The 22,279-nt window shown below is 33.9% G+C and overlaps 1 protein-coding gene across 1 annotated transcript; it reads right to left on the minus strand.

Annotated features, from left to right (window-relative positions):
- Nucleotides 1–505: 505 nt before the first annotated feature.
- Nucleotides 506–22,072, minus strand: LOC111048401 (cysteine sulfinic acid decarboxylase). The gene is made up of 8 exons (XM_022334269.2): nt 21,567–22,072; nt 16,754–17,005; nt 15,645–15,809; nt 14,023–14,242; nt 11,273–11,420; nt 3,778–4,006; nt 1,793–1,993; nt 506–803 (listed from the first exon to the last, which is right to left on the minus strand). The coding sequence occupies exons 1-8, from the start codon at nt 21,711–21,713 to the stop codon at nt 630–632; spliced, it is 1,536 nt and encodes a 511-aa protein (XP_022189961.1). The 5' UTR covers nt 21,714–22,072; the 3' UTR covers nt 506–629.
- Nucleotides 22,073–22,279: the final 207 nt, after the last annotated feature.

The following is a 22,279-nucleotide window of genomic DNA, read 5'->3' on the forward strand; positions in this document are numbered from 1 at the left end:
ACATTCTTAGATTCGTTCACAAATGCTGCCTTTTGATAGCATGATACTTATCTCAAGGAAACAACATGAGTCGTCTACAATAAATATAGGCCGTGAGTTATAGCATGAACCTCAACCCCTCAAACGGTGAAAGAGTGGCTGGCGTGGTAGGGATGGGAATGTCTCTTACACATGATCCCCCTCTCACTCTGTATTCATAATACCAGTGTAGCCTATAGAGACTAGAGAATGTTGGAAGTGAGAGTACTGGCTGCCAAAAGCAAACTGATCAAACTCTTCCCCTGCCCTAAACAATTCACAGTTGAGTCTCATGTGATGGGAGTCGAAGGTTCATGTTGTAGCTCACGGCCTATACTGCCCTTAAGGAGTTCATCTGGAATGATCTGCCATGGCTGTAGGCTACCTACTATTTCATAGATAGAAAAATTGGGAATGAGGATTCACTGACCATATATTCATACAAAAGAATATAATACTCATTTGGGCATGAAATAAAACTCTTTTAAACGTTTAACACTTATTTAATTCAAATATTTCTACAAATAAATAGTTCATTGGATTTATCTACAATTGTGAGAAGATGCGATCGTGTATATAAATATAGTAGGTAGGATTTTTATGAGATTTTGTTAGAGGTCGCTTCCTAACCGTTCCAACTCCTCAATTATGTAATCCATATCTTTGTGATCGAGACTTGAGTTCTGAAGCACAAGCCGGAAAAAGTTGGGCAGATCTCTGAGCGGCTGGTAGGTCACCATCAGTGATCCCTTCTGGATCATTCGCTCCTTCATCTTCGGTGCAACCTGGTGGAAGAAGCAAGATAACAGGTTTAATAAATGAATTACGGTGCTAATTATTTTAGTATCTATGTGAACTGAATTCAAGCATTGTGTGCGATTACTACCCAAGATAGGCAGTAATTTAATATTATCTATACATCAAGTAATTCATTATCTATAGGCCCACATTATAGATATGCAGCTCTTTAGAAGTTACCGTTCATAATGTTGATGGATTTTATTATTATATTTTCTGTATTTCATATTACACGGAGTTCAGTCATGTAATAGTACAATATAATAATAGTGGTTTTTGAAGACTATGCTGGACATCTTGAACAGTCAAAAATAAAAATCTATGAAGGATGAACCTGAAGTAACATATTATTTTATTGATTCAAGGAATCAATAAATCAGCCTAAATACCAACAAGAACCAGCTACTAGAGTTTATTCACCACATCTATTGAAATCGTAGGCATGTCTGCCTCATGTCTAAACCTTATTATATCATATATTTCTATAAAGCCAAAATTTAAATTAAAAAGATAGCAGTTAGGTCAAGAATTGTGGTTTTTCTGAGCGGTTCCTTGGGTAGTTTGAACGTTGGATATTCTATTCTAGTTTGGACTCGACTACCCACAAAATGAACTGTTTAATTTTTTTATTGTATAGTTTTTTTTTAGGAAAAATCATTTTATTCAACAAAATAATCCTTTGAAAAGCTAGAAATATATGATTTGGAACCTTCACCTCCAAAATCAAAGAAGATATTTTTAGGTTCTTTCAGTTTAATATTAAAAACGCGTCTTAAATATTTCGAGTTATTTTAGTCGCTGTTGTAGATTCAACAGAATTATAAAATTTATGAAAATAATTACTTATGCAATTTATTTATTAACATTGTTTATTCCATAACGTAACACTTATTGCTAATAACTATATCAATTTCTATAATTACATCAACATGATAGTTTTTTTATATATTTAAAAAATATGTTTGGAGTAGCTGACCTTATGGAGCGTGTGATTGTAGTCGGGATGGGAGCGGGCTTCTGCCGAGCGCAGACTGGCAGGCACATACCAGAAGCAGATGTTGGTGCACTCGGGTTGCTCGAGCACCAACTCGAATCCCGGCCGCTCTGAGATCATGTTCTTGAAGTAGGTCGCGTTGTCGAACAACTTGTCAATGTGCGCTTCCAAACCATCAGTTCCCTGCAACCGAACGAATAAAGCATATTAGATTAGACAATAAATTGAGATTCTCCTAAAAATTCAATGAGGGTACCTAAATTTTAGAAATATTGTTTCAACTAATTAAAAGCTGAATACTGAGTTGAAAATCTGAAGAGATAGCGTACTTTCAATTTTATATACCTTGAGAATTCATATAAAAAAGAATGAATCTCTATTTAATTATTAAATAAAACAGAATTGAGTTAATAGTTATAAATCAGCTTTTTACAGTAGTTAAAAAGAATGAGTCTCTAACAATAAGGTTACAATTATAATTCGAATCAAATTAATAAGATATCAATATTGTTAGTTTTTCAAAAACATTTAATTATTTATTGGCGGGCTGAAGTTTCAATACGGTATTTGTAATTATCAGTTTTTTAAAACGTGAAAATTCGAACAGTAACAAAATTGTTTACTTGTGAAATACAAATTTAAAGGTATCTTTTGTAAGATTGGCATAGACATGGCCATGTATAGTGTAACTAGTGTTCTAGAAGAACTATGTAGTTGTCATGATATACCTATGATGCCGTACGGTACCTATCCAGTTGCAAAGTTGTGTTATCAACCCGTATTTTATTTTTTTCATGCTGTACGAGCATTGAGTACTATTATATGATAAGAGTCATCAGTAGGCTACTTGAGGCGTGAATTTGAAATTTAATTTTGATGAATTCTGTTACCGGTTAATTCAGTGAAACGTCGAGCAGTTTCAAAATGAATGTTTTCAAGGATAAATCATTCACAAATGAACGAATCTTATTATCAAGTATAATATTCGTTTTATGATATTTTCAGAAATTCATAGAATAACCATACTTAGTAAAGTACTTTGTACTTATTGATTTTTTTGCAACGAAAAGTTTTATAGCAAACTAGTCTTACTGTTATGAAAACTTCTAAAACTTATACGGTGGCTATCTGTAATTCTCCAGATACAAATTAATTATAGTCTGCAGTAGCATAGCATATTCCGAGCGTTCAAAAAAGTTTTGAACGCCTCAGTATTTTTCAAACCAATTAAGGTATGAAACTGAACTCCTGCAGGCTAAACATTATACAAAAATCATAGACTTGAGTTATCAAGCAATTCCAACCTACACACTCTACTTTTTGTGCTCTAGGTATAGAGGCCCACGGAGCCCTGAATTAGTAGGTATAGAGGCCTATACTGAATAGAATTTGGAGAATAAATTGTGTTCGATAATATATGTATCAAGGACATTTGTCCTTGATACATGATAACATGATCTTCTACATGATCAAAGACAAAAAATGTACATGATAACATAATCTTCTATATATTTATTCTGAAATTTTGTGTTCACATTCATTACTAACGAATGATACCTTCTTGAATTTCTTTTCAACTCAATTTGTCGTCCAATCAAACCTGAATTATTGATTGTATTACTATTACAGTATATTACAGTATTATAGTCTATTCATCGAAAAGGGAGCCAAAAATAACATAAATTTTGCACTTGTGAGCTTATAAAAGTGCTCAGAAGTTCACAATGCTTTTATCGACTCCGAATCACGTAATGTGATTATTCTGCAGTCCATATGACATAGATTGTTACACTTGAATTATTATTAAACGAAAATCCTACCTACACTTTGGCATCCAGTTACATTTTATATAGGTATTGCTGCTACATGATCTACTCTCACACGCGCATGTTTGTTTACATTATTTGTCGGCTGCCGGCCAGAACAGGTAGGGTATATATATGGTAAATAAATGATCTGGCACTGACCTTGGCCTTCCACATGAACCAGAACTTGAGGACATCGGCGCGACGCCCGCACTGCAGGTGTTTGTCACCCGTGTCATAGCTGGTGTCGTAGAACTTGTCTTTCTGGAAGAGATAGGCAGCGTTGGCTGCATGTGCATCAGTCAGCACACTCGCGTGACGCGTCAGGAACGTCGAGCATTGTTGCGGCGCAGCCAACATCTTGTGTGGGTTCCATGTCACTGAGTCCGCTCTACAACAAACCAGCAAATTCAACATCTCATATTTCCCACAAGTCAACTTATCACATTAAAAATATAAAATTTACCAATTAGGACAAACATTAAGTAAAAAAAATTAGCTACTTTTAGAACAGACTTCCATTCCTATCAAAATACTGGAAAGGAACAGTTTTATGCTGTGTATCTGTCATGTTTCTTCCTCAATCATTTTCACGATTGTGAAAATTCAACCAATAACATCTATTCAATATGATATAAATAGGTAGGCTAAATCACTAATAAATTGCTAATTTACAACACATTAACAACTAGTAGGCCTACTACACTACAAACCTAAACCATGAGATGAAACATGATGCAGGCGAGGTGTACGGTATCTAATACCAAAAGTCAAATAATAGAGTAGACAAATGAATTAAACATTGTTCAATTTATAGACGTTTAATATAATCTCAATTAATTAGCATCACACTCCATTTATGAGGATTGAACAGATTCAAGATAGTTGTATAAGGATATCGATGAAGAAAAACTGGAATGAATAAGACTATCCTCATATTTTAGATTAAGGATATTTTAGATTTTAATGTTTTATTTGGAGAATTTAAAGAACATTCTAAAAAATAAAAGTGTCCAACTTGATGGGATGCTTTATTACTACTATCAAGGCATTCATAAAACAAGAGATTAAACTGATGCCATGTTTCCCTATCCTATCACCTATTTTATTTGGCGTTTGATCAATTTTGTCCTAGAAAAATTGCATTCTCTTTAAACTAAACCCTTCATCTGTTCAGGTCCTACTAGAATATCAATTTTCAAAAATGAAGGCCGAATAAACCAATCAATTTTTTCAATAATCTACACCTTAGTTCTCTCATATCCCCCTCACTTCAATATTGAGGAGTGTAGAAAATAACATTGAAAACAAAATGATAGGTTTAGCTGCTTCTCGAAAATGAATTGTAGAATCACCACGGAGAGCAGGTGTGATTGGAAATGTCAAGTTCAATTTTTTCTTTAGTGGGGAAAATGCCCGGAAAATCTTAAATGTAAAAAAAAGAACGGTAGAAGAATTAAAAAAACTTGAGATCGATAAATTGATATTATTATTGAGATCGTTCAAGCACTAATTGGCTTGAACAACATCATTATCTATTGATTCATAGGTCGCTTTCATAAATTATTCAACACATTCTTCTTCCCTATCCAACATCAATACAATTACCGTAGGTCATGTTCTTTTTCCCTGATCTAAAATCAAGTCACAATCTGATACAATCCAGCTTCAATGCTACTGCGGCCTGACTTTTTCCATGATTTTTTCTCTTGTTAACCAGCTATGATCTTCAACTATTTATAGTATAACACGCGTACCGTCCTTTTGCAATTATTTCGCAATAACTATTATAATTTACTATCAATTCAATTGAAGATTGGATGAAGAAATTATAAATGAGAACTTTTCACAGTACACACATATTTCCATGCGCTAATCACCTCTTTCAAAGAAAAAAATAATAATTGCCACCATAAGTAGCTCAAAAAAATTGAGAATAAACTCAATTCTATACCTATTTTTATTTTTCTCAGGATGATGAGTGTTAGAGAATTGTGCTTAGTAATAGTAGAAATGGCAATGGTGAAGGATTAAAATAATATTTTCAGATATTCATAGGCCTATTCACAATAGTTTTTAGTTTACTTCAGCCCTCATCCCATAATAAAAAATCACTACTGCATTAATTTAAGTTATTTATCTTTCATTTCTGATATGCTTTTAGAATTATATATTATACAAACTCGAAAACAGTGTCAAACAAAAAACAATAGTGATATTTTTACAATATAATAGAGAACATGATATTGATTGTTACAAGATTTTTAAAAATATATTTACAACAATAAAATCTATGAGTTTGGTGAAGTTTGAAACATTCTCGGCATTTTTATTTGAATGATCTTCTGCAATCAAAGTACTATTTATTAGAGATTGTTTTCACTACGGTACAATCGAACATACAACAGAAAACTTTTATCAATATTGCATTGTCAGATCATATTGCCAGTAGGTATTTGATTATTTTTTCTGAGATTCTCCAACAGGACAACATGTATTATACATTAAGTAAATCAATAAAAAGTTAGTAAAAGATGAAAAAGAAATAAATATATTTTTATCTGACAAATAAGTGGCCAATTAATAGCCTAATAAATATTATAATGATATTTAAATATATTCATTGAAAGTCTTCCAGTAATTTATATAGGTAAACCTGTAAATAATAAGCCTGATAATATTGATATTTGAACAATAAAATTGATGACGATAGAGATTTTTTATAGTTTATTATAGAACCAGTATTGCAGATGATTCTGATAAATTATCCGTTTCAAATTAGTCTCGCAGAAAAGGGCAAGTTAATCGATGTAAAGGAATTTGGCCTGAAAAAACTGATCAAAAGACAAGGAAGCCAGAAGGAGAAGGAAGAGACCAACATGCCGAAGGTCAGAATCATTGGCGTTTTCTTTTATTGGTTTTACCGCACTGATCCAGATATCAACCTATCTCTGCGTGCTCTGTGAATGCACAATGTACCAAATACCAAATAAGCTGTTCAATAACTACTGGCCTTCAGGCCAATTTACAAGGCGAAAAGTAGAAGAAAGTGAATTATTATATGTTGACAATCAATGAACCATGCCACACAGAGACCTCGAACAATATAATAGGGTTATATGATAAGGCATTCATCTGTGAAGAACAAAAAATGTTTTATTATTGTTAGGTGAACTGGAACGTTCAATAGCAAAAAACTACCTATTGATGAGAGGACAAGTCCAGAGACTTGAAGTACAGTAATTAACAGCCAAGCAATGTTGCATTTGAAAAAGGAAAAACTTTTTTCAAACTTTGGGCAGCCTAACTGAAAAATCTGGTGTGGTACACTCACACAACTTTCCTTGCTCATTGAACTGTAAGTCTCATTCTTGAACGAGAATAGTTTAGGGGAATAACATTATTACGATTGGTGGCAACATATTTGAAACTACGATCAGACTACTGTATATGTGCATAAATATAATTATTGTTTTCAGAGTACTTTTTCCTTTGTAAATTGTGAAATTCGATGATTTTTTAAAAGTCGTCAAAACAGCTGTTCTACAGATGAAATATCTCGACTATGTGTTCTTTTTATAATAAACTGCTCTACCTACCTACCTACCTACCTATCATGCACGAGAAGGAGTATACAAAGTCCATTTCTCAAGGATGGGGTGGACCCCATTAGTTTCCCAAGAAAAAGACTCATGCCAGTTGAAAGAGCTGATAAATATCCACCCCACACAGGCTAGGCCTCGGGGCGTTTTTTGTTTGCATTATTCTTATAAATGAAATCTCATCATTTTGTTTCATCATTATTACTGTACATTTCTATGTTTAGATGATAAGAGACAGATTTTCCTGTTATTGTACTAGTTTTTGGATGAATAAAATCTTTTTCATTTCATTTCAATAAGTATAGAGGGTATGAATTTGAAATAAATCGGTCAAGTCATTTTTGAGAAAATCGTGAAAAACATGGTTTTTTAGTAACTATCCGCCATTTTTCTCAAGAATATTACGGAGCTCCTGCAATTTTCCCAGAAATGAGACTCATGTCAGTAGATAGGACTTATAAATAGCTACCTATGGTATAAATTTGAAGAAAATCCTTGGAGCCGTTTTCGAGAAAACCGTAAAAAACATGGTTTTTTAGTAATTATCCGCCATTTTTCTCAAGAATATTACGGAGCTCCTGCAATTTTCCCAGAAATGAGACTCATATCAGTTCATAGGGCTTATAAATAGGAAAATAGCTATCTATGGTATAAATTTGAAGAAAATCGTTAGAGCCGTTTTTGAGAAAATCGTGAAAAACATTGTTTTTTAGTAACTATCCGCAATTTTTTCCGCCATCTTGAATTGAATTTTATTGAATTTCTTATAGTCGGGTCCTCATGGTATAATGACCTTAAGTTTAAAATTTCAAGTCAATCGGTTTATTAGAAATGGAGTTATCGTGTTCACAGACATACACACACACAGACCAACACCCAAAAATCATGTTTTTGGATTCAGGGGACCTTGAAACGTATAGAAAACTTGAAATTGGGGTACCTTAATTTTTTTGGAGAGCAATACTTTCCTTACCTATGGTAGTAGGGCAAGGAAAGTAAAAAAATAAAATGAGAAAGATATGTGTATTTAAAACCAAGAAAGTCGCATCTCATGAAATTATTTAAAAAAAAATAGATTCGGTAACTTTATAATAAATAACTACCTATCTCATAAAATAGCCTATTATATAATATTATTTCATAAATAATAGTAATACTTTTTAATAAAAGTATCATATTGATGATTGATAAATATAATAATATTTTATCTCTGAAGGATTCACTCTCTGGTTTACTGCTCTCAAAACCAGTGTTTCTGAGCGGCTTATTCTAATAATAGAGGTAAATTTAGAATTCAGTGAAACTTTTTAAGATAGGTACTACCCATTACTATTAAGAAAATAATAACATTTTCGCAATAAATGAACTCTGAAGGTTTGGCCGAACTTGAAGCTATTTGTTATTATAATTTTATTACTAATAACAAGTAATAAAAATTCATTATAAAAAACTTGAAAGCAGTGTTCCATGTCAAACACTTAAAGCTAAAGAGTTCAATTTCATAAACTGTAGAAATATTGGAAAGTTTTTGCTATCAGGCATTCAGCTGGACAAATGTAATTAAGAATGCGAAAACTTTCAGGGTTATTATAGTCCAGTCAATATAGACATAAAAAAGGGGGTGTGCTTGCAATTTATATTGTAGTTCTGATTTTTTAATATATTATTATTTGGGTACATAGGAGAAGTCCAGAACCAATTTCTTCATGCAAAATTTCCTTGTGCTAGATACAGAGTGGCCCAAAAACCTCGTATTTTCGTCTCATTTTCCAGTTTTCAGCAATTTCTGCCAAATCTCGTGATCGGACAGAAAAATTTGCTCCCGCCTCTTTCCTAGAATATGAAATTCTGTATAAAATGAGATCATTCGGAACTCTCTATCTCCAATGAGTACTGAGTTATGATTGTTCAAAAATGAGTGAAATTTGAAGAGAGAATCAATTTTTGATGAATTTTAGATTTTGATAGAGAGTTCCGAATGATCTCATTTTATACAGAATTTCATATTCTAGGAAAGAGGCGGGAGCAAATTTTTCTGTCCGATCACGAGATTTGGCAGAAAAAGCTGAAAACTGGAAAATGAGCCTAAAATACGAGGTTTTTGGGCCACTCTGTATCTAGCACAAGGAAATTTTGCATGAAGAAATTGGTTCTGGACTTCTCCTATGTACCCAAATAATATATTAAAAAATCAGAGCTACAATATAAATTGCATGCACCAATGTATATAGTGACTGGACTATTAGCCTGACAAGGAAATTCAGTTCATTAGCTATATATTATTCTCACATTGCAGAGCTTGAAAAATACCCTTGTAAAATTATAGCCTGATAAGATTTGATTTCAACTTCACACTATTATTTAATGGAATTGACGCACAGTAGAGGTGTCTGTGCAAATATTGATGATATTTTTTATAAATTGAGGAAATTTGAAAATTCAGGAGAGAGAGAGAGAGATTAGCATAGATTACTCAATCTGTTTATTAGAAATATGATTATAATTTGATCGCATAATAGATATAAAGCTAGGTAATCATTTTCAGAGTTTGTTCTTTGCTAGCTATTAATCAATAGTAGTTATCCTTCCAACAATACTCCACTAATTCCTTCCGTGTTGATGTGCGGCGCTTATTTATGATTTCCAATCGCACTAAGAAATTATTGCAATAAAAAGCTATGTTGTAATCTATTTGTCCTTCTATTTCTTCTGTAGCTAATTCTTTTTTCATATTCTTATTGTTCTAACTAAAACAGTACGGTACCAAACTAATAAAGTATTTTTAAAATAGCAGCTCTGATAATAGTGATTATATTGTCGTTATCGTGAACTTTATAACCAGTTTTTGATAATTACAGTTAGGCTCTTCTGAACACCTGAGCATGATTGCATGTATTCAATCTCTGTGTATTAGTGAGTCGACTCCCAAATTATCATACCAGCTCATTTTACACAACATTGAACAATGAACAATTCATTCATAAATCTTCAATAACTAAATACAGTATAGGCCTAGCCTATAGACCCATGTGATTAGGAAGTTTATGACAACTACGTTACCTAAACAAATAGATGCAACTTTTTATAGTGTTGTGACTATCAACTAATTCTCCCTCTACATTATTTTCTTGTTCCTAAAATAAATTCTCCTCTATGAAGTTTTTTCGATTCAATAAATTCATTTGGGGGAATTCCCCTCTACTTAAAACTTGTCCTTCTCAAAGATGAAAATGTTGACCTTTAATTAACTGAAAAATCCGGGAGTTGAATTGGTCAGTTCCTCTGATTGCTGTTTTGCTTTAATTGAGTCTTCTCTCATCCACTTCCCCTACACAACATTGATGAAGGCTCATACTAATAAAAAAATATTACTCCTTTTACTTTTTCATTCGTTGGTACCTACATTTCTAAGCACAATATTCGTGGTGACAACATGATGGCTACTATTACATGATTACCGTATTAATAATTAATGTTATGAACATCATTAGAATTAGGTTAGATATTTCAAGAAAATATTAGAATAATTAGATATTTCAAGAAAACTGAACGTTACCATAAATTGCGTAAATATGTGTCTACGATTATTTATAATAAGAAAAATGTAGAGCACATTTGAAGATAAGGTAATAATTAATTAATTTTTTAATATATATTTCATTTATGCAACAGAATAATAATTCATAATATATTAAATTCAATTAAAAATTTTTCCAACATAAATTGATAAAGATGAATAAAATAAGTAGTTTTATAATAAAAACTACTATATGATTACTGTAGTAATAAAACTTTTTTGGACTGTAAATCTTTGAAAATGTGACACAAAACCTTCATTTCTTCTCTCCATTCATGAAATCATTATAAATGAAAGCGTTTGTATTATCATTCATCCCCTCATTATCACCTAGGCTTAAATCTCTTCTAGAGAGTTGCCTTTTTAAATGAATAAATACCGATATAGATGAAAAACGGTATAAAATAATTCCAAGTTGAAAGCGATTTCAATGATTATCCATGCATATAATTTTGTTACGATTTGAAATGGTAGGTACCTTTCGATTCCTTTGAGTAGATGCCGGTGGCGCCTTGACAGGAGTGCGCCCCCTCCCCATGCCGCATCCACGTGCATCCACATCTCGTACTTGGCGCAAACGTCGTAGATCTCTTCCAGCGGATCAAAAGCACCCAACACAGTTGTGCCTGCAAATTAGACATATATCCATTATTAAAATTTGAATTTAAATTCGTTTAGTAACACGCAAGTTGAAAAGATTCATATATGTTTATTCATGTAGATGATTAGATTTTTTATGTATAGCTGCCTGAAAGTTAAAACATCTAGCTCACTCAACAGGTACTCACTTGGATAGAGTCTGGGTTTTCCCAATATAGCTCTTATAAGGTGTTTTTGAATTATAAAATATTTTTCCAAGTGGTTTGAGTAAGATCCACCCCAAATATTTATTTCATATTGCAGAAATGATTGAATGTAGGCAAAATATATGAGTCTTGAGATTTTTTATTACTAACTTGGCTGATATTACGAAATTTACTTATCCAATGTCTGAGTTTGTTAGACGTACTATTGATGTGAACATCCCAACGCAAATGTTGATCAATCATTACACCCAAATATTTAACATGATGTTCTCTATTATTGAGCATGTACAATTCATCCAATCAGAATCGTTGCAATTTACATTATGGATTTTAATGAAATCCAAACCTTGCGGCTGGCCTATAGAATTTGGGGAGAAAGACATGAAATTACTTTTTTATTTTTAATGTTAATATATGCTCATCAAACCAGGATTTTACTATTTTAAGTCCGGATTCTGCTGCTTTTTTAGTATCCTCCCGATTCGTTTCACTGAATAGCAATGAAGTGTCGTCATCAGCAAAAGCGATTGAAACACCCCCAATTCTACTCCAAGTATAGTCTAAAAGTAGTGAAATACTCCAAGTATTATGTAGCTGAAGCTGTACCCTAATTATTATTTATTCCATGTTCAAGTGTAAAAAAATGAATTGCTAATTTTCAGTCTCAAAAATACGATTAGATTGTTAATTAATAAATAAATAATTTCATATTACCTTTTTTTTAAATCAACAATTCAAGTAGCCCTATTGAAAAACGATTAGATTGAATACAACGACTTAATATTGCCATAATCAATAATTGAGATCAATAAGTATAGGTTCATTTTTCAATAGATAAATATGGTTTTGACAATTTTGGTTCAATGTAAAAAGTAGTGAAGGTGATATGTTGGGAACCACGACAATGTTTTAATTGGGTACTGTAATGTTTTTCAACGTTTACTTGTTTTATTCGTTGCATTCACAGAGTGCTCTTCTCTTTTATAAATAAATTGACTGAATTATTTAGGCCTATTATGTAGGTATTGATCAATGATAGCAGTCAAGTACCGAATTGAATACCGGTACTGTAAGGCTATTGTGGTAGGAACCACAAACAGTGGGCTACCTTCAATACAACCAAGATACGTGTAGAATCTTATTCAAAATGAAGCAGAAACGTAGTGAAAGATATTCTCATTGTAAATTACTTTAGCCTGATAGTTTTGCTACAGGTAGGCTACTAATTATCGTTTGGCGCTTGCTAAGATTCATGCACGAAAGAGGTCATTACTATGCAGGTACATTATAATGATCATGACCTTTGTCAATACCCATTACATTTCATGCTTATTATGTAAGTAAAATAATTAATTTTTATATCGTCGATTCAAACGTTTTATTTTTTCATTATAATTATAATGTTCTCAATTAATTGCTTGGAGTTGGGGCATATAGTCCTTCTTGGTAGAAAAAGCAGATATGGAAAGGTTAAACCAAAAGTTGTTAGGCTACTGTATCGGTGTTAATTCATTGGACCGGTGAAATTACTATTTTCTCACACGCATGCAAATCAAATGCTTTCAATCAGCCTTGAAACGAGTATTCGAATGAAAGGAAGCAAAAAAATTGCTGAATAGTTGGTGTTAGAAAAAACATTGCAAAAGAATGTCGCAGCCTCCATATTCCAAATTCAGAGATCTGAAAATTCCCTCATTAAAATAATATAGCGTATTATATATGTGTAGCGTGAACCACTTCAACTACAGTATAGTATAGTAAAGTGTATATATATATATATATATATGTCCTAACTATACAATCAATCATTGCCATGCAATCATGATGTTCTAACTGCCTTCCAAGTGATGAGCAATTTTGTAACTTAATCACCACCTTTCATTACCGTACTTATCTCACTGCAGAGTAATTTTCTACAAAAACGGGCAAAAGATTTCTAGAAAAAGGGTCATTCTACTTCAAGTCCTTGTACAATTTGAAGATGCAGTTTTATTTTTCCATCAATTAAAGACATGCAAAGATGTTCAAGAAGAGCGTAGGCTATACCCTTCATAGAAATTTTTCAATAGTTTTCCACGAATCTCGCATGCCTGAGACATAATATTTCAAATGATGGACTCCCGATAAATCCAAACCAGTCATGCATGGTAGCCAACATCAAAAACGAATAGGAAGGTGTATAGGAGCCAAAAGAATAAGAAGATTATAATTCAAAAGTTGATTTGTGAATTCATATCCACAAATATAATCTCGTTGGGACTTCCACTATGGATTTCAAAGTTTACCTGGATTTGCAGTTTTATCTTATTGTACCCTTAATCATAGGCTATAGTTTACAACTCATGCGAATCTAATGGATGACAGTTACTGAAAACGTTTTACTGGAGCAAATGACATGCATCTCATTTCGAATTGAGCTCACCAGAGGTAGCTGATACCATGATGGGCAGGGCACCTTGGTCAAGGGTGTCCTTGACCTGGGCCTCAAGGTCACGGGCGTCCATACGCCCGCGTGCGTCCGTCTTCACCAGGCGCACGTTGTCCGAGCCAAATCCTTGCAGGACGGCCATTTTCTTTATTGAGTAATGCGCGTCTTCTGATGTGAAAACCACCATACGACGTTGTCCGGACATACCTTGGGTCTGAAATATCAAATGACTCATTTATTCTGGATTCAAATTCGGAAATTTCTGACTTCTTTTGAAAAAATGTGTACTTTATGGGAGCAGTCGAAAGAAGGCAGATGGAGAAAAAGGTGTAGCCTACGCGTGAAATAAAGATATGTATACGATATGAAAGATATAATACGCGTGAGATATTATTCCCATGATTTCTGATGAGACTATTGCCCCCCACTAGAACTCAAGAAAATAATATTTTCACTGTATCGGACACGTACACTGACACTGATATGTTGTAGGCCTAATCCAGCTTCAATATCCGAAAGGGAGAGAAAACTGAAAATAACCAGAAAAATGTAAGGGAGAGATGAGATGAAGAAAATAGCCGAATATGAGAGAATAGAATGTATGATCTTATTTTCTCGATGTATACTCAATGAATACAGAATAGAAACTGAGTAAGAGGAATAATAAGGTGAAGGATAAGTGAGGGGAAATTTGAGAGTATAAACAAGTGAATGTATGGATCGAGGAATCGAGATAAAAAAAAGAAAACGAAGAGGAGAGGAGAAAGAAATAATAAGAAGAGGAGAGGAAAAAGAAATAATAAGAGGAGAAGAGAAAGAAATAATAAGAAGAGGAGAGGAAAAATAAATAATAATAAGAGGAGAGGAGTGAGAAATAAGATGAAGAGGAAATGGAGCTGGTGGAAGAGGAAGAAGAGGTTATGGAAGAGTAGGAGTATTGAGAGGAAGTAAAGGGGTAGAAGGGAGAGTATGAGAAGGAGTAAGACTAGGAGATGAATAGTAGCAAAAGGAGGATAAGGAGGAGGAATAAGGGAAGGTAGAAGAGTGGGAGGAGAGTGAGAGGAAGAGAAGGGGAAGGAAGGAGGGAGAGTAGAAGAAGAATGAAAAGTGGGAAAAGGAAAAATAGGAGGATGAGGATTGGGATGGTTGAGAAGAACTAGTAGAAGGTGAAGAAAGAAGAGCACAAGAATGCTCAAAGAGTTCTACAACCTATAGGCTATAATTATTTGATAGCTGAATTATTAGTAAGAAAGGAAGAATAAGATGAGAGAAGTGAAGGAGAATCTACAAAGAAAAATAGGAAGACAATGAAAATCCCTGATAAGACAAATACAATATGTTGAAAAAACCAAAAACAAGAAGAAAATATGAAAGAAGAAGTCTGATGAGATGAGAAAATTCTACAAAAAAAGAGGAAGGCAATGAAACCCCCTAATAATACGAAGACAAATACAATCGGAAACCCCAAAATCAAGAAGAAGTTACAGTAGGAATTAAAAACTAATACTAAGAAAAGTATAATTTTATATGACAATATTGTAAAAGAAAAGTAGAAGACAATGAGAAAAACTGGAAAGGAGAAGAAAAGCAGATAAGAATGAGAGGACGGAACCAACCTTGAGATGAGGTGCCTTGTAGTGGCGGGCACAGCTGATGGCGTATCCGTTGGCCATGGAGCCCCCAGGGCAGAAGATGCCATCTCCCCCCTCCCGGGGGAAACCCACCACGGCTCGCATCTCCCCTAGCACTGTCTCCTCCATCAGGGTGAAAACAGGTGCCACCTAAAACAACATATTAACTTATGAGTCAATAACTTTTCCAAGATATCCTTATCATTACCATACCGTTTATTATTACAAATAAGTTTTTGCCAATAACTTTTCAAAGAGATCCTTATCAATACCACATTTTATTTCATTACATATATTTTTGGTTTTTGATGAGGATCCACATAAGTCCTGTTAAGCGTAGTTAGGCTAATGAGAGGGATGGATTCAATTTGAATTAACATTTTTATTCATTTTATTATTTATGGCATTTGTAACTGGAGCAGGGACTCGAACGCTGTGTTACCTCACTGTACAACCAATTTTCCCCATTGCTTGTGAAACGGACATAAATTTGTTTTGGGCTGCACACGTCAAAATATTTACTCATTGAATTCAAATAAGTTGAATTCCAAATGATATTACTTGAATCCCGATTGTAAAATACAATAGGATACGAGAGCAGATAAAGTCCAAACCTAATAATGGATATTTTACATGGATAATCTTTACGTTATATGTTACCCCTCTATGTTGGATCAGTGTAATCAATATTGAACTATGAAGTATCAAGTATATACAACTCAATTTCGAGTAGTAATATTCAGTATCTACGATCTGAAATTTGGGTTCCAAATAGAATATTTCACAATATTTATAAAATTACATACTTTATCAATTCATCCCTCCGGGCCTCCAATGATAATCTATTGTGTTTGACTTGATGTAAATTATTATGCTTTTGACCTTATGAGTAAATAAGAATATTATTTTAATAGGACTACTTGAGATAGGTATTGATTACTACCGTACATTTTTTGCTTGGTATTATAGTACCCCTAGTCGGTACTCAAAAAAACTAGGCAATAGGTAATGGGTAATAGGTAATGAATAAAAGGTAATGGGTAATAGGTAATGGGTAATAGGTAATGTTAGTAGGTAATGAAAGCAAACCATACTTCGTAAGTGTAGACGGAGGGGTTGAGAGCGTCGCCCAGCCATTGTCCAACGAGGCCGTAGGGGTCGACGGACGAAAACAGCTGATTGACGAAGTAGGGATGACCGGGTTTGACGCTGTACCTGATGGTCTGCTCCACGAGGCTCAACAGCTTCTCCTGCGACAGGCCGGCTCGATCCAGGCTCAGGTCCAGTCTGGCGCTTAGCTCATCCGGACTCAGCCATTCCACGACCCGCGACTCGCGATTTGTGCCCTGGTCAACAACAACATGCCACAACTCAGTGTCAGTGAACGGAGACAGCTTTGGTCCTTTCCCAATCATGCATTCATGATTTTTGAACCGTATCATTAAGATTAAAAAATAAATGAAATCGCATTGAAGATTGAATAGAAGTGAATAGAGATGAATGAAATTGAATTAAGTTGAGAAGAGTTGAATATGAATTAATAGAATAGCATTGAATTGACGAGTTGAGTAGAACTGTTTATAATTTATATGCGTTATGACGAGAGTGGAATAGAATTGAATATAATCGAATAGAATTGAATTATTTAATAGTATCACATTGGATTGAGTAGAGCTGGAATCACGAGTTGAAACGGGTTGAATATAGAACTGTTTATAACTGATTTGCGTTAAGACGAGAGTGGAATGGAATTGAATATAATCGAATAGAATAAGATATAATTGAATAGAATCACATTGGATTGAGTAGAATTGAATTGAGTTAAGAATAGTTGGATAGAATTGCGAAGTAATAGGAGCGGTTTTTGCTCCTCAATTAATTGTGCTAGTATCTTCTACTCAGACTAGATAATATATCGTATGTAATATAGAAGATAAGATCTCTGATACTCCGCCTAGGCATACCCCTGCTGAACAGGTGACCACCACTTGTAGCTAGCTTTTCTAGTTTCGTTCTACTATAGAGAGCATTATTTCAATACCCTATTTCATAGTGTCTAAAGGTGCGAACAGAACGAGTAAGTCACGGACTCATTCGTAGTGTCCATACCCACACATTAAAATGTGTTCATGTTTCATAAAGATCGATCGTAATCGCGACTAACACTGCAAATCATAGCCATCATAGCTATCATGATAGCTAAATATCGACTGACCGTTCTGTTCATACTGTAGGTTGGCTTCCCCAAGTTGAAATTAGGCCCAATTTCACATGAATCGATGAAGTCACGATTAGGTAAATACACTTTTTTTAAGAATGGAGTGAAATTCTTCTAAGTTATTTTAATGTTTGGTACACGAGTTCACTCGAGATAACTTTGGAAAGTATGATAAATGGGGCTCTAAGATTTTCCCGAAATTATAAAGAATAAATAATAATTTTATAATTATAATTTATTAAAAATTGTGAATTCAGAAGAAGTTAAATAGCAATTTTCAAATTGCCTAAAAGCACGTTATAGTTCATTCCAAAACTCCATAAATATATATAGGTAGGCTTTTCGTTGTGTTTTTGTGTAATTAGCAAATTGATTAAATTATAAATGTAGCTATAGTAGTAAATGAAAACTATTAGAGTACATTATTAAAGCAGAAAATGATGTAAGCCATATTCTTTGGCACTCTATATTCTAAATGTACAGTATAACAAAAGCATATGATGTTACGAAATACATTGTCCATTCGTAGGCCTATGCTATGACGATGATAGTCATTGACAATGAAATTTTGAAATATAAGTTGATATAAGAAATATGTAGTCATGTGTGACAAATAAGGAAATACTGTATCAAGATGCTTGATCATTCATCAACAAGAGGAAAACGTTTCATTTCTGCTAGTACAGGAAAATGAACTGAATTAATAAGCGCTTTTAGCACGTTCTTGTAACTGTGAACGAATAGATTAAGAAAAAACTTAAATCTTCATTTTTTATTTTAGCAGGCTTGATACATTTATAGATACAGGAAGAAAACCTATCATGCGTAAGTGATTTTTCAAGTTGATGTCACTGGAAATTCTGATGAAAATGAAATTAAAAACGAGTACTTAAGATGTTTGAAGTTCATTCTCATAAAGGCCTCATTCTTCAATCTACGATATACCATAGCCTACAGTGTTTAAAATAAACAGTATTATTTTGATATAGCCTAAAGCATATCAGAAATGCTGATGATGATATCAAACTCACAGAAAGGATTCATGTGATAATAGTATAACACGATCATGCATTATAGCTTGAACAATATTTAACAACATTGTTTCAAAGTCAAATTATGAAAGATACAGGTTCTATTAATATTATTATTCATAATTAAGAATAGTACTTCAAGTTTGAGCACACTTCATAACTTGGCTGGACCAGTTTTTCTTCAGCTCTTTACAGCTTCCACTGCCAACAGAGTCAAGGCTATAAACTGCCAATCATACCACCTACAGTTTCAAACAATAGCTCAATAACTTGATCATTTACAGGGAGGTTCAATGACATACCACTCACTGAGGTTTACTTGTAACTTAGGAGTTTGAAGCTATTTCGAATCCCTGTGCCAGTATTAATAAATGTTCAAGTGATACTCTTATTTATTATGTCATTAAGATCAATAATACTTAATACATTATCTAGCCCCACTGTTGGTCATCGATCATGATTTATGCGGTATCGGGTCTATTGATTCAATGTGCAATATATTCCACTAGCTACCCGAAGTGACTTCTTCACATCTGAAGCTCCATTAAAACTGAATCATTACTACCTTTACAATTTTCCAGGAACTACATAGGTATATAACACACTTCATAGGTAACTAAGTGGATTTGTATATTCTACGAGCAGATGTTATGCGTGCTCCACAAGGGTGAAGGGTCTGTTCAAAGCACAAATAGATTGAATTTATTTTTATAGTTTCATGCTGATATGAGGTATTAACAACTGGTCAACTGTAAAAATTTAATATAGAAATACTACTATTTTTATTGGTATTCTATCTCACCTGAACTTTGTATCACAAATACTCTGTATTTGTTTCAATTATTAAAATCATAATTGATTGACTAAAAACTGGTAATCTATATTATAAGAGAGAGTAGGGTTGTGTTTGTTCGTGTGTTCGTTTGTTCGCATCAAAACATGTCAACTTGTGGATTGCATACCGGAAAAACGGGAATGATTTGGATCTCCAAATTTTGCACATAGATTCTAAAAATATCAATCTCGTGCACCTGGAAGCCAAAATTTCAATTTTCCTTCTAGATTTTTCAGAATTAATGTTCAAATTCATTTATGCTACCGTACATGAAGTTCCATAGGCTACGTTGTTGAGCCCTAAGTGTGTTTTTTATGAGGAGGTTATAATGCTGTTACAAGACTATAATTATTTTCGAACGGACGTGTTTTTTTGTTCTTAATTTTTTCCCTCGAAACGTATTATTATCAATTATTTTTTGAAGGAATTTGTTTTCATTACAATTGAACTTGGATTTTATAATATAATTATTTTTAATGTAAAATTTTGCCACCAGTACAAATGAAATGGGAATAGTCTTCATGCTGTAGGCCTATGATTGAATTTCATAAGTAAAACATGAATAGATAACAATAAAATAAGTAATAATTTATATTCTTCAGTTATAATGTAGGCCTACTATCAGACACGAATTCGCAGTGAAACGAGTATTTTAGGTATTTTGTTTTGAATTGGGAAAACAAAAGGCTGCCTGATTCAAATTGAGGAGGATCCTAATCGAACTAAAATTTATTGATGTATTGGAAAAATCAATATGATTCTGTGAGGTTTTCAAGTATTATGTATTCTTCAGTTTTCTATACTATAATAAAGGAACTGGCTTATACACGTAAGGAATAGGGAATTATGTTTGACGCATCATCACGTCTGAAATATACTCAACTGATTACCGCACCGATTTCTCAAACCGTTCAAAAGTTATTCTCATTCAAAGATACTGATAAATCATCCATCTATCCATCATCTTTACTATAATAATGGAAAGAGCTGGCTCATACACGTACGTGATGTAGGAAAATTATGTTTGACACATCATCAAGTCTGAACTACTGGACTGATTGATTTGAAATTTTGCATAAAGATTCTTCATTAACCAAGGATGGTTATAGGCCTATTTTCAAATTTCGAATTTTTTATTACGTCAAGTTTTCATTTTGCAGTTTTAAAATAGACCCTTGCGAAGCACGGGTTACCTACTAGTAGGCCTATAAAATAAAAATCTATATAATATTATTTATAGGCCTCGGTATACTAAAAATATTCATGCAAAATTTCAAGTTGAGCAGTTCAGCAGTTTAGACGTGATGATGCGTCAAACATAGATTTCGTATCCCGTATGCAAATTCCTTCCTTTTAATACTAGTGTATTATACAAGATATTGAATATTTGTACTCCAGATCTACAGGTGTACTCCAGATATGAAAATAACATAGAATAATATATCATTAATTAAGAGCCGCCGGCTCTTTACAGCTTAAAGTATAATAGTTTAATAATATGAATAATCACTTTTAAACAAAAATCCAAATTAAATGATGTTAATCACCCCGAAGACTTCTGTTAATGCAAATATTCACAACAGGGTTAACAGTTAGATGGAAATTTGATGAGATCATTTTGATTTATTCTGCGATATATGTGATAAATTGATAATTTGATATTTCACAAGACCATCATCGAAGTCCTTGTTGAATTTCATAACATTGTTTCTTGAAAATACCAATGTTGATGTTGGTGTTGGCTGGAAAACTCGGGAAAGCCATGGAAAACTCAGCCTACTTGAAACAAACAAACAAACAACAACATAATTTTGTGAACTGACCTTGTAGACAGCCTCGTTGATGATGGTGTCGACCGCCTCTCGAATGAAGTGGTCGTGCTTCTGCGGGTCGGGAGCCGACTGGAAGTCGTCGGGAGCGGGTGATCTCTCAAATGGCGGCTCAACGAGCATCTCAGCGGCGGCCGGCATCTCGCTTTGACTCTTGTGGTGTTCTGACTTTGAAAAGATGAACCAACAACAACAACTCTATGCGACTCTGCCGGTCTTCACGCTAGTGTATGAGGGAGGCCGACAACGGCCGACTGAGCGCTTATATAGGCGCGACCCCTTCCTGCATCCCTGGCGGCCGTCCTGCCATCACCCCCCACCTGGGGCATCCGCATCCCCGCGTCGTGCAGTTACCAGCCAGCGCGTCACCAGCGCAGCGCAGCGCCTCTTCTCTCCTTTTCGCAGAACACATCCAGCCCACCACGTCATGACGCTTCCATGCACCTGACCGCACGCCATACAATAGGATTTACCTGCTACGTCATCACATTTCCATTTAGACCCCACTTGGCTTCCAACCAACGAACGGTATTTTAAGGATAAAGAGAGGTTTGGAGACATCATGTTTCCTCACTTGCTCCTTTCTTCCTCACAGAAGAGACATACTACGTCATAACATTTCCATCTTGAACCCTCACTGCCAATCGACATACATTTTTTGAAGGATAAAGAGAGTTATTCCATTAGAAAACATACAACATCAGTTC

The sequence above is a fragment of the Nilaparvata lugens genome, chromosome 5 (genome assembly GCF_014356525.2).
Source record: "Nilaparvata lugens isolate BPH chromosome 5, ASM1435652v1, whole genome shotgun sequence".
Lineage (NCBI taxonomy): Eukaryota > Metazoa > Arthropoda > Insecta > Hemiptera > Delphacidae > Nilaparvata > Nilaparvata lugens.